Genomic DNA, 12,746 nt, shown 5'->3' with positions numbered 1-12,746 from the left:
TGCCGCCCTCCATCACTTTCCTCTCCTCCTCCCCTACGAATACATCTTTCCGACTCTGCATCAAACCTTCGATACTCCCGCTCCTCGAGCCATCAGGTCCAGACAACAGACGAAGCGCAACTTGGTTTCTTTGTGATAACAGCCGTGACACACTCTCGCCCGATTGATCCGACGTCGCCAACCCCCTCACAAAACCTCACACAACCGCCGCCATGGCTGACAACCACTCCCCATACGACCCCGATCCGCGACAGGGACGCGGCGGAGACAGGAGGACGCAAGCCCTGCAAGCGGTAAGTTCTTTCGTCATTTAAGAGATCTGCATTTCATTTCGCCAGGAGCCCAAAGGTTGCGATGGGTCGAGACCCGATGCCCTCCTGCCGCCCGAGCTGGAGCGACGTCAGCGCGTCACCTGCATCGTCGGCCACAAAGCCTCGGCAGCACAGCCCTGAAAACCTCGAATCGGAACACATACTGAGGGATTCCGGGTCGGACGCCGATGATCCGTCTCTGACCGTTCGTCGCGAATGCCCCATCAGCGGTCAGAGGCAGCGGGGGGTGGGCGACAGTTCCGCTTCTCGCGCCCAGAACGTGCCAAGAAAAGAGCCGTCGCCCGAGCAGAGGATCAACATACGCAGCCTCTACGCTCAGCACCGACCCTCCACCCACCTCGCATATCGATGAACCATCGGGCCATCCCTCAAGCGTCACCCATCTGCAGCTTGAGCTTCTGGGCCGACTGCTCATCGCAGATGCGTTCAAGCATGTGTTTTGACCGTGCCAAGTGACTGACACGGGATCCATTTGCAGGAAATCGACGACACCGTCAATGTCATGCACGATAACATCCAGAAGGTCAGGGAGCGCGGTGAGAACTTGGATCACCTGCAGACCAAGACCGACAACCTGGCCAACCAGGCCCATGGCTTCCGCCGCGGCGCCAACAGAGTGCGGAAGCAGATGTGGTGGAAGGATATGAAGATGCGCATGTGCTTGATCGCAGGCGTCATCATCCTGCTCCTGATTATCATTATACCGAGTACGTGGAACAAATCCTCCCAGGCTGGCTTTGCTCGCCCAGTGAGACGGCACTTTGCTGACGTTTATCCTTGCAGTCGTGGTCACCCAAACTGGCGGCAGATAGATTGGTCGGCCCGGGTCGGAGGCGATACATCGAGGCGCCACTACGGAATGAATACGACTAGGCAAATGATGGATTACATGACAACTCGATCTGGCCGGCCCCAGGACGCATCCTGACACGGACATTGACGAGGGGAAGTGGCTGGCTGACAGGCGTGCGAGCCTCGAGTTACCTAGCAAGGGTGGAGTTTTCTAGCTTTGATTTCGACCGGTCTTTTTTTGATGAACCCAAACTCACGTCCACGTCCGGTCATGACCAACGACGGAGTGTGCTAAAAGGCAGCTTCGCCGCGCGCTCTCGCCTCGAGCCTTGGGCCAGGTCGCGCCTGGTTGGCGAACCTCTAGGAAGGCTACTGCTAGGTGTGGAACGATGCAAGCACTTTTAACGCGGGACTTATGTATGATGGAATGGCAAATGACTTTTTTTGCAAACCACTTAATGGAGACATTCACGATATACCTTGACGCTCGCCCTACCCATTTGTGACAGGGAGCCCCCGCACGACCGGGTTCTGAGCGTGGATTAGACAGACCATTGTGGCATGTGCGATCGGGTTGACGCATCAATTGATATGAACACGAGCTTGATTTTACCGAGTGACGACACAGCCGCAGAGTCCGGTGGAACCCCAGCCCAGACCCCTCGCGTGCAAGTCAACATTGTCTTGTACATATACCGTGGGTGGGTAGTGGATAGGTACCGTCCAAGCATCTTGAGCCCTCGGAGCACCGCGGTAGACACGGTGGGCCTGGCTTCATGATCACTGACATAGGTAATTACATTGTAGCAGAGGGGTAGCCAGGGAGCCGCAGGGGCAACTGACCGCTCCGTAACATATAAATCGGCAACTACCCAAACCCAAATGGGAACATGGCCGATGAAGAGGCTGGCTCCGTCAGTAGTAGTATACATACTCGGTAGCTCGCATGTGCCTACACGCCGAGGTGTCCCTCGCGCCTACGAAACCAAGTGCTGGAGCAAGCAAGCGCTCTGGAGTGGGCCGCACTGGGGCATCAGATCCAAACGTTTCCCGCCCAAGAGCCTCGGGCACAAATGCCATGGGATCGACCTCTGAACGAACGACGTGATGGCCCAAGGGGAGAGGGTGGCAGGGTGGATCAGGAGGGGCATCTGATAACTTTGTACCGGGATGGGCTCTCCTACCCATGCCACCCCAAGTGGTGTGCCAAGGTGCCGAAATGAGGGAACGAGGGCCTGCGAGGAGAGGAGGGCGGTGATGATGACCATGTCAACAATTCCTCGGCCCAGGCCGGGCAGATTGCCCGCTGCTGGCCCTTTGCAGGTGGTCTGGCATGAAAACCTTTCAATGCAAGGCTAATAATGATGCTACGCCTACGCAGCAGGCAGGCTCACATGGCGGATTATGGATGGGCTCGCCCTGGCAGGCCGCGGGGGAGAGGCGTTGGGAGCACCAATCATGGTCCGCAGGGGGGCAGGAAACGGTCGCAAGGCTGCCGGCCGCAGCAAGCACTAGCAGCGCTGGCTAACTGGCTCGGTCGTGCGAGGAGCGGCTTCGGCGATCGATTTGGGCCTCTGAAAAAAAAAATCCCTCCTTGGCCGTCGTCCCAAGAGCGCCCCTCCTCCCCTCCTCCCCCACGCAATTTTTGGGTGGTGGATCCACAGGCCGGAGCTTACCCAGGCCACACACCCCGGTCGGCAAGCACACAGCACATACGGTACAATTACTATTACACACCCGACTTCTTTCCTCCTCTCCTTCCCTCTTTTCCCTGCGTCCTCCTGTGTTTGACACTCTCCACTCTCCACCCTGTAGCTGGCTGAATTGATCTTTCGATGTTGACCGGGTGACAAGCCAATTTCCGCTTTTCAATTGGGTTTTGTGGTCTGCGCATTCGAGTCAGAAACGGGAGATATCGTGAGTCAACAACAAGCCCTCCGCGCTCCGATCTTGATCAAGCCCCCCCCCCCCCCGGGGTTGGACAACCAGGTCAAGGCACATGGCATGGCAAGCCACTACGCAGGTTCCGGCAGCATGAGACTGTAACCCAGGACAGTCGGCTGCGTGTGTTGGATCTTTCTCGAGGCGCTGTCTGTACCTTCAGAGGAACATTACACTCTCCAGACGGATGATCCGCGTGGGCAGACTCCAGATCTCCCCACTAGTAACACTTTGAGACGCCCAGGTCTGGGAGCTCTGCGTCTCCTGTTGCCGCCAACCTGCTAGCGGAGCCAATTGACCCGCTGCCAGCTTGCTGTTCCTGCGAATACATCGCCTCCTTTCCGCCTAGCTAACCAGAGCCTGTCTGCCCCAGAGGCATCTCACAGAAACCATGCTGTCCACGTCCGTCAGGGCCTTCCGGGCCGGGGCCCGCCGATGCGCTCGACTGCCCAAGCCTCAGACCGCTGCCCCTCGTGTGGTCGCCAGCACGCGACTTGCCGAATGCTCCCGCCGCGCCCTGTCCACCTCGACCAAGCAGCTTACCGATCTCAGCACCCGTGGCATAGTCATCCAGACCCTGAGCAGCGTCGGCTCTAAGAGGGAGGTCCAGCAGTACCTGTCGCACTTTACATCCGTCTCGTCGCAGCGGTTCGCGGTCATCAAGGTCGGGGGAGCCATCTTGACCGACTAGTGAGTCACCCACCCAAAGCGGGCATGTGGTCCTGACCGGGACACCGCGCTGATAACCTTCCCTACAGCCTGGACGAGCTGTGCAACAGTCTGGCGTTCCTCTACCATGTGGGCCTCTACCCGGTTGTGGTTCACGGCGCAGGCCCGCAGCTCAACAAACTCCTGGAGGACGCCGGGGTTGAGCCGCAGTTCGAGGAGGGCATCCGCATCACGGACGAGAAGACCCTTGCCGTGGCCCGGAAGCTGTTCCTCGAGGAGAACCAGAAGCTCACCAACAGGCTCGAGGAGATGGGTGTCCACGTCCGCCCCATCACCAACGGCGTGCTCGAGGCAGACTACCTGAACAAGGAGAAGTGGAACCTGGTTGGAAAGGTCACCAACGTGAACAAGGACCTGATCGAGCAGGCCATCAACCACCGTTGCCTCCCCGTCCTGACGTCTCTGGCTTACACCCCCGAGGGCCAGTGCCTCAACGTCAATGCCGACGTCGCGGCCGCCGAGCTCGCCCGCGCCCTGGAACCGTTGAAGGTGGTCTACCTGTCGGAGAAGGGTGGTCTGTTCGACGGGGAGGGCGGCAAGATCTCTGCCATCAACCTGGATGAGGAGTTCGAGTATTACATGTCTCAGGCATGGTGCAAGTACGGAACTCGCCTTAAGATCAGGGAGATCAAGGAACTTCTCGACACGCTGCCCCGCTCGTCATCCGTCGCCATCATCCACCCACAGGACCTCCAGAAGGAGCTCTTTACCGACTCTGGTGCGGGCACGCTCGTCCGGAGGGGCAACAAGTTGGTCGCCTCCACGAGCCTCCAAGAGTTCAGCGACGTCGAGAAGCTCAAGGAGGTCCTCATCCGCGACAGAGAAGGCCCACACGCGCGGCAGACCGTTGACACATACATTGAGTTCTTGAAGGAGAACCCCTTCAAGGCATATTACGACGAGGCGCTGAAGGCCCTGGCCATCGTGCTGCCACCTAGCGAGTCCCGCCCCCTTGCGACGCTTGCGACGCTTACTATCACCAAGTCTGGCTGGCTGAGCAACATTGCCGACAACCTCTTCACCGCCATCAAGAAGGACTTCCCAAAGCTTGTCTGGACTGTCAGGGAGCATGACGAGAACCTGACATGGTTCTGGGACAAGGCCGACGGAAGCCTGTCTGTTAATGGCGATGTCATGTTCTGGTGCGGCATCAAGGACGGGAACGAGGTCATCAACGCCATGAAGGACTTTGAGACGCATGGACGGGAGATGCTGGGTGACTCTAACCTAGAGGCTCGGATGCAGAGGGCGGCCGTCAATGCTGGCGCTACCTCGGCGTCCCGGGCGACTCCTCAACAAGCCCGGGCATTCTCGACCATGACCAGGCCTCGTTCGTGGCAGACCAGGACATCTGGCCAGGCCCGAGGTTTTGCGACAACCACTAACCCCAACCCCCCATTGGGAAAGAGGAACAAGACGAGGGACGGACCGGCCAAGGTGGCTTTGATTGGCGCTCGTGGGTACACAGGTCAGGCACTGATCTCGCTGCTGAACTCTCATCCCAACATGGAGCTGTCGTACGTCTCGTCCCGCGAACTGGCAGGGACGCCGCTGGAAGGATATGACAAGGCCCAGGTTACCTATGTCAACCTCAGCCCCGAAGATGTGCGAGAAAAGGAGAGGGCTGGCGAGATTGACTGCTGGGTCATGGCGCTGCCAAACGGCGTCTGCAAGCCATATGTCGAGGCCGTCCACGAGGGTCGCAAGTCGTCCAGCCACAAGAGTGTCATTGTCGATCTGTCGGCCGACTACCGATTTGACAATTCATGGACGTACGGCCTGCCTGAGCTGGTTCCTCGGCAAAGGATCCACGATGCGATTGACATCTCCAACCCCGGTTGCTACGCCACCGGAGCCCAACTCGGTCTTGCGCCCTTGGTGGAGCACCTGGGCGGCGAGCCCGCCGTATTTGGCGTCTCTGGATACTCAGGCGCAGGCACCAAGCCCTCGCCCAAGAATGATGTTGAAAACCTGACCAACAACCTGATTCCGTACTCGCTGACCGACCACATTCACGAGCGCGAGATCAGCACGCAGCTCGGGCACAGTGTGGCCTTCAGCCCACACGTGGCGGTCTGGTTCCAGGGAATACACCACACCATCAACATCCCACTCAACAAGACCATGACATCCCGGGACATCCGCCAGCTGTACCAGGAGAGGTATGCCGGCGAGAGGCTGGTCAAGGTGGTCGGTGAGGCGCCGTTGGTCAAGGCGATCAGCGGCAAGCATGGTGTCGAGATTGGCGGTTTCGCGGTTCACAGCTCGGGCAAGAGGGTCGTTGTCTGCGCGACTATTGATAATCTGTTGAAGGGGGCTGCGACACAATGTCTGCGTAAGTCTATCACGTTATGCCAATGCTCTTGACGTTCGCCTTACTAACCTTGGGGGCCCTACAGAGAACATGAACCTGGCCCTAGGCTACGCTGAGTACGAGGGTATCCCTCTATGAGTGCATGCTCTAGGTCATGGGGGATGATGCTACAGATGCGGGCCACCACATTTACGGGTGACCTGACGGCCAATGACACGTTCGACTGAAGCGTAGGATTATCACAGTCCATTCGCCTGGAACGTTTCGGAGAGCTCTTACGGCGCCGGAACCTTACATGTGTCGTCAGGGGCTCGCGGCGCCAATTATTTTTATGCAGCCGAGGGAGAGGAGAAAGGCGGAAGTTTGGCGGTTGGATAGGGGCATAGCAGTTTTATTTGAGGCATCTGGCGTTCTGGGATAACAAAAAGGGTATAAAGCGGTTGTGCCACGTGCTGTACAACTCGAGTGATTCACTTTTTCAAGGTGTTGTCTATTGATAGTTGAGTTTTGTAGCGGTAGATCAGAGAATCGCACACACTTTTTATTAAATCATGGCCTGTGAATGTCCGTCGAAGTGGTGCTTGATCGATAGACAGACAGACCCCTTGCACGAATAAAGGATGTGTACATACTTAAGTACCTAGGTATGCAGCGTCGATTGGGGAACGAAACCATCCCCCCCCCTGCTGCTTACGTAAACCATGACAATTCCTAACCGGGACACCACCAGGCCTCGGACGCCATCACATGGCCGCATTATATCGACGGCCAACATCAGACCCGAAGACGCCTGTCCCGGCCGCAAAAGTTTTCCAAGATGTCGATGTTCCGGGCGAAGAAGCTCGACCTGGGCTGCTTTGTGAACATCAAGGTCATCCGCGACCACACCAAGCGGAAGGTGTACGAGAAGTACGAGACGGAGAGGTACGTCCGCCCTGCCGACCACGCCAGCGCCAACCGCGTGCGCCCGTCGCCCGCTTGCTGGTCTACGGCTGCTGTTTCGATTTTGAGCAAGCTGAGAGCAGACTATGGTTGGCGGTGCAGGGCGTAATGGCTGATTCTTTCTGCCTTGTCGGCAAATATAGACAGGCCCTCCGCTACATCATCCGCAACACCACCCTGCCCGCGCGAGTGCGCGCAGAGGCACAGCTGCAGCTGACGCAGATGCACTGCTATACGAACCCGACACAGATCCGCAACCGTTGCATACTAGGCGGCAAGGGACGGGGTATCCTCAGTGACTTCAAGATGTCGAGGGTAAGCCTACAACCGTGGATGGGTCAATTGCACCCGCGACAAGGCCGCGGGGGCGATGTTGAAGGTGGCGATGGTTTGCTGACTGCAATGGGGGATTAATAGTACAACTTCCGGCTCCAGGCTATCGCAGGCTCTTTGCCTGGTGTACAGAAGGCTAGCTGGTAGGAGGGGCTCACGAGGAGGAGAAGCAGGCGTGCGGTATCAACCAATGGCGAAACGGCACTGGCCCCGACTGGCCAGCCCTGGTCTTGCAGACACGCTGCGATCATGTGCAGCGACGGGGACAGAGGGTAGGGCCACGCTGCCATTTACAATGGTTAGCTGCACAGGAAGATGGACGGTGGTTTGAGCTGAGCAGACCTTGTGTATCAACACTCTAGAGACGGAAACAAGCCTCAAAGGTACAAAATTGGAAAAAGGGAAGCCCTCAATCGAAGTCAATTGTCTGGCGACCCCTGTCGTGCGTGTTTGTCTGAAGGCCACCCAGGGGGGATTCTTGGGTGGGCGAGCAAACACTGCAAGTCAGTTGGGAGCAGAACTTCCCCAGCAAACAATGACACAGCGTTGGAACTGGGCTTATTGTGCAGAAACCCAAGCTTCCCCCCTATTGTCTGCAAAGCACCAAGTGAGCTTGCGGTCCGAATTGGTGCGCTGCAGGGGACGTCCGAACGTCGCCTTCGCAATATAAAACCACAGTGCCTTCCCAATATTGAACAACAGCGAAACTCAACTTCTTGCCACAGCCACACCACCACTCGTCCACCGTCTCCTCTCTCTCCGGTCCCAACAGCTCAGCGGGAAGCCAACACGACAGAAAGAAGACTTTGTGACAAGATCAAGCAAAGATGTTTCGGCGACGTTGGTCTGGTCTGCCAGAAGACCCCGCCTTCCCTGCCGACTTGGAGGAACTCGGGTGCGTGGGATACCTTGCTTTGCCACTGCCACTTACTTGTCAACTTCTGGTGTAGCTTTTGAACATCACTTGGCTTGACAACCGGGAACACACTGAACATATTGCTCTTTCTCATCGCCAATGGTAGCTAACCACGATGCTCCAGCTACTGTGTCGAGCCCACTTCGGATGAGATCCGCAATGCCGAGGATCCAAAGTACTACTTCCACTACTTCCGATCAAAGAATGAGCGCCACAACGAATGCCAGCGCTTCGCCTTCAACACGGCCGTCGAGAAACAGCTCATCCACCCACGTCTCGAGGCCTTGGGCCTGACCAAGCTCGTACTGCCCCTTGGCACCGACCCGACCAAGCCCCACGTCCCCATCTTCGTCTCGCCACACCTCGAGAGCAAGAAGCGCGTGGTCCTCATCGTCGGCGAGAGCGAGCAGGAGCTCGGCGTCCTCGCGCACAGGGTCATTGGCGGCGCGGGTGGTGTCGACAAGGGCAGTATGGTGGACATCGCCCGGGCGATCCTCCAGGGCAACCAGTCCAACAACCAGAGCCAGAACGAGAACCCCACAGGTGGTATCACCACCACCGCCACCACCACCACCACCAACAACAACACTACTCCCGGCCTCGTCCTTGCCAACACGGGTGAGCTCTGGTGGTGGCCCGAGGGCGGCCGCGGCCTTACCACGCGCGGTGCGCACAGCGCCCCTCTGCGTAGCGCCGTGCACTGGGGCCGATACCGCGATGGCTATGACCCGAACAATGCCAACACGGTCCCGCGCAATGGGAGTCCCGAAGAGCACATACTTTGCGTGTTCCAGCAGGTCCTGGGTAACAGGGACCTTGTGGCGGCTGACGCCGTTGTCCAGGTTGTCGGGGTCGGCAATGGCGCGGCGGCTGTGGAGCGAGTGCTGGATTCGTCCTGGGCACGCTGGGAAGGAAGGATCGGCTGCCTGGCCATGTGCGGCAGCGGTCTTGATGCTGAATCCGTACGGGATGCCGGATTCAAGAGGTTTCTGAGGGAGGTAAGTTAATAGCTCTGTTTACCTACGTGGTGATTTGGAGTTTTATCTCCCTTCCCGCCCCCGCCCCCCCTACCTCTTGCCTCTACTAATAGTATGTTTTCACAACGCCACAGAAGGCTCGCCTTTACATCACTTGCCAAGAGCAGGCTGGAGCCCTCATTTCCGGACCAGAGGGAAACAACAAGACAGTTCTGTATACAAACTACGGCACCTACGTCTTCAGCTCCGGCGAGCGGTACTATACCGAGCTGGCGCTCATCAAGGCAAAAGATATACTTCTTGACTGGCTGGCAGAGGTCGGCCGTGCTGGTGCTGGCTATGTCAACCCCGAGGTCGAGGTCACCTACGCCGATGAATACGTAGGCGAAGGAGAGCAGACTGGCGCTGCCGCTGCCGCTGCGTTCGAGAAACCGACGCGTGAGGAGCAGAAAGACAAGGGACTTGAGATCATTACCCGCGAGGAGTATGAGGATCGTTTGAGGACGGGGCCCAAGAACAAGTAGGACACTACTTTCACTCGCAGCCTACAGAAGAAGACGGTTTCTTGGACGACAAGGACACTGGGTTTGTTGCGGCTGGGTCTGGCTTCGAGGTCTGCAGACAGAGGGATACCCGGGATAATTGTGACAGGCCCGTTTGATCATCTCATATAGCTTGTGATGCGTTCTAGCAAGGCACTGTCTCGATATCAGCCACGCGTACATTACGGTGATCTCTACTACTCTTCGATGCTAAAAACTCACCTGTGACACTATGATACCAGTATCAACCCATGATCAGTACAGGTTTTGTTCCGGCGTCAGTTGAGCACCTATGAATCTATTGACCCAATCTCCTATGGGATCAACCTTCACTGGATTACCTCCCATTAGATTGCTTCCATGGAATACCCTCTAGTAGGGGGTGACCTCTTAAGTAACTTCCTCTAGGATATCCTCTTAAGATAATCTGCCAAGAGACAAACTCCCAAGAAACAGCCTCCTATGGCATAACCATCTGTAGGATATCTCTCTAAGAAAAAACCTCCTAAGAGATTAACTCCTTCAGGACAGCACTTTAAGAGGATAATCTTTCAAAGAATAGCTTCCCTTGGGAGAGCCTTCTCTGGGAAAACGCTCTGTGGTATGGTTTCATTGGGAATCAAACTACGATACTTTCGCATTCAAATACGGCTTTTACTGTGATGATAGTGGGCCTCACCTGGTGCGACACCATGTGACTGCCGGAACGGGTGGAGGCAGCCAGCCATCCCTAGCCTGCCAGGACTCTCTAAGCCCTCAGCAGCGATGTCATCAGCCCGGCGTTTGGCTTCTCGAGGTCCTCCAGTACTTGTTGTGCGCGAGCTGTCCTCTCAATCACCACCTTCTCCTCGGCGGCCCATCTGCCGCCACCCTCTACCTTGCCACCGGACCAGAGGCCGAACCAGCCCGCTGTCGACTTGGTCTGCCCCTTTGCAGCTTCTTCCTGCTGGACCATGCGGCTTACCATGGCCGCCCAATTGTCCAGACCGGAGGCGAGGCATTCGCGGCACGTCTTTTTGGCTTCCCGGTTGTCCTTATCGTCCTGAAGCACCTTGTGCAGCTCCTCTTCCGCCAGGTCAACGCCCTCACGCGTCCACGCTAGCCCGTCCTCGCGGGCCGAGTCCTTGAGGACATACATGATCTCGCCAATGTGCAAGTCCAGTCCAGCTTCCTCACAGAGCTCCCTGCTGTCGCGGATGGGGGGTGAGGTCCCGTCAGCCGGGGGTGGCGGGTATGGTGGCGGCTTGAAGAGGTTGAGAACTGTCTGTAACGGACTGTCCTTCTTGGGTCCGTCATAAAGAGCGACAAGCTTCTCGTCTGGGCTCTTCTGTTGCGGCTCAGTTGATAGCGATCGCCGTGCCTTGAGTATAGACACGAGAATGGGGAGGGCAGCGGACGGGTCCTCGTGGCGGGCTTTGAAAGTCGCCAGAGCCGTCAGGGATGTGAGTAAATTTGTTGAAGGCTTCCGCTCGGCGTTTTCGGTCAGGACTGCTGTTTTCGGATCGATGAGTGGTTGCGCGCCCGGGGCATATATCTCCTCGACGGCCAAGTTCACGGCGTCCTCGTACATGATGGCCGCGGGCCCAAGCACGCCTTTGTACTCGAGCCAGTTCGCGTACGCAAGTGCTGCATCCATGCGCTGTTTTGATGTGAAGCCCTCGGTTGAAAGCAGCTTGAGATAGCACTCGTCGGGGCTGGGGAAACCCGCCGGCACACAGTCCTCCTCGCGCGGGGCAGACTTGGCACCTGGGGGTATTGGTTTGGGAAATGGGTTGGAGGGGCCCTTGACGACGTCGGGAGGAAACACCGTCTTCCTTGTTTTGTCAAGCACCCAGCCCTCAACATGCTCGGATGCCCGCGCATACGTCAGCATCGCCTCGTAATATCCTCGCCTCCAGGCCTCGGGCATGGCGGAGATGTCCTTTGTGCCTGCGGGGCTCTGTGGGCCCATGTCCCTGAGACCTTTTCCGTCGCCGTTGGGGTCCTCAAGCCTGGAGATGACATCCTTCATCATCTGGTTGACCAGTGCCCAGTTCTCCATGACGACGTCGGGCCGGTTTCTCTCGGCCTCTGCACCTCTCTTCAGCATCCTCGTGCGGAACGACCACTCATGTGGGGTTGGGAACTGGCGCTCGAGGAATTCCTGCTGGACGGCGAAGGCGGCGCTCGCTATGCAGGCCATGATTGCCCAAAAGTAGGCAGAATACTTGATGCTGAGCATGGCCTCGCGCCGCAGCCATATCTTGCGCTCGGTGGTGAGGTAGCGCCATTGTTGGCGGTGGATGCGGGAAGGGATCGAAAGGAAGGGTAGCTGTGGGCGAGAATTATAGAGGGCGGCCGAGTTATGGGTGAAAGCCCGGGTCGGCTGGACAGGTTTCTTGAGCTGGCGGAGGAGGAACCGCCTGAGAGCACGAGGCCGCATTTTGGCGACGATATATGATCGAGAGTGGTGGGGCGCGCTCAGCCGTCGCGAGGACGACGAGGAAGGAATCGGAATCGGAATCGATCAGGGTTCGACGAGGCGGCGAACGGTCACATTGTAGTACCGGGCTGTATCCAGCTTGAAATCTCGGTGTTTGGAGACGCTGATGTGATTGACGGTCGCGGTTTGGGGGGGGGGGAGCTCCAAAGAGCCCGCCTGCAGTAAAAGTACGGAGTACTCCTGCTTGAAGATGTGCTTAGGTAAGCAGAACCTCGGCCTCCAGCTGTACTGGTAGCCGGTGTAAGTCGAGAACCACGGGCGTTGACCTGCGAATTTATCCTATGAGAGTTTATGTGAAGTGAAGACTTCTTAAGTATGTTATGAGAGGGATAGTATTCATATCAAGGTACCTAGGTATCCTTAGATGGCTACTAGATGATTTACTAGTAGTGTAAAGGAAAGCCTCACCACACCAGGCAGGTTGGAAGCTGATGTTGTACCTAAGT

At 57.3% G+C, this 12,746-nt stretch overlaps 5 protein-coding genes across 5 annotated transcripts; 4 read left to right on the top strand and 1 right to left on the bottom strand.

Annotated features, from left to right (window-relative positions):
- Nucleotides 1–212: 212 nt before the first annotated feature.
- KVR01_002492 (uncharacterized protein) lies at nucleotides 213–1,144 on the top strand (the record flags this gene model as incomplete). The annotated part of the gene is made up of 3 exons (XM_044786649.1): nucleotides 213–293; nucleotides 811–1,039; nucleotides 1,116–1,144. The coding sequence occupies 3 exons, from the start codon at nucleotides 213–215 to the stop codon at nucleotides 1,142–1,144; spliced, it is 339 nt and encodes a 112-aa protein (XP_044647507.1).
- Nucleotides 1,145–2,692: 1,548 nt separating this feature from the next.
- KVR01_003760 (bifunctional acetylglutamate kinase/N-acetyl-gamma-glutamyl-phosphate reductase) lies at nucleotides 2,693–6,654 on the top strand. Its single transcript, XM_044782416.1, has 4 exons — nucleotides 2,693–3,041; nucleotides 3,439–3,755; nucleotides 3,824–6,129; nucleotides 6,194–6,654. The coding sequence occupies exons 2-4, from the start codon at nucleotides 3,457–3,459 to the stop codon at nucleotides 6,244–6,246; spliced, it is 2,658 nt and encodes an 885-aa protein (XP_044648775.1). The 5' UTR covers nucleotides 2,693–3,041; nucleotides 3,439–3,456; the 3' UTR covers nucleotides 6,247–6,654.
- Nucleotides 6,655–6,925: 271 nt separating this feature from the next.
- KVR01_003057 (uncharacterized protein) lies at nucleotides 6,926–7,530 on the top strand (the record flags this gene model as incomplete). The annotated part of the gene is made up of 3 exons (XM_044786415.1): nucleotides 6,926–7,032; nucleotides 7,194–7,365; nucleotides 7,468–7,530. The coding sequence occupies 3 exons, from the start codon at nucleotides 6,926–6,928 to the stop codon at nucleotides 7,528–7,530; spliced, it is 342 nt and encodes a 113-aa protein (XP_044648072.1).
- A 680-nt stretch (nucleotides 7,531–8,210) lies between these two features.
- On the top strand, nucleotides 8,211–9,800 carry KVR01_003498 (uncharacterized protein; the record flags this gene model as incomplete). The annotated part of the gene is made up of 3 exons (XM_044784127.1): nucleotides 8,211–8,278; nucleotides 8,424–9,297; nucleotides 9,411–9,800. 3 exons carry the CDS (start codon nucleotides 8,211–8,213, stop codon nucleotides 9,798–9,800), a joined length of 1,332 nt encoding a protein of 443 aa, XP_044648513.1.
- Nucleotides 9,801–10,174: 374 nt separating this feature from the next.
- Nucleotides 10,175–12,603, bottom strand: KVR01_003848 (uncharacterized protein). Its single transcript, XM_044790215.1, has one exon. It carries the CDS (start codon nucleotides 12,238–12,240, stop codon nucleotides 10,567–10,569), a length of 1,674 nt encoding a protein of 557 aa, XP_044648863.1. The 5' UTR covers nucleotides 12,241–12,603; the 3' UTR covers nucleotides 10,175–10,566.
- Nucleotides 12,604–12,746: the final 143 nt, after the last annotated feature.

Source organism: Diaporthe batatas, assembly GCF_019321695.1.
Source record: "Diaporthe batatas strain CRI 302-4 chromosome Unknown Contig00003, whole genome shotgun sequence".
NCBI classification, from domain to species: Eukaryota; Fungi; Ascomycota; class Sordariomycetes; order Diaporthales; family Diaporthaceae; genus Diaporthe; species Diaporthe batatas.
Note: the sequence above shows the minus strand (reverse complement) of the source record. Positions and strands in the feature narration are given on the sequence as shown.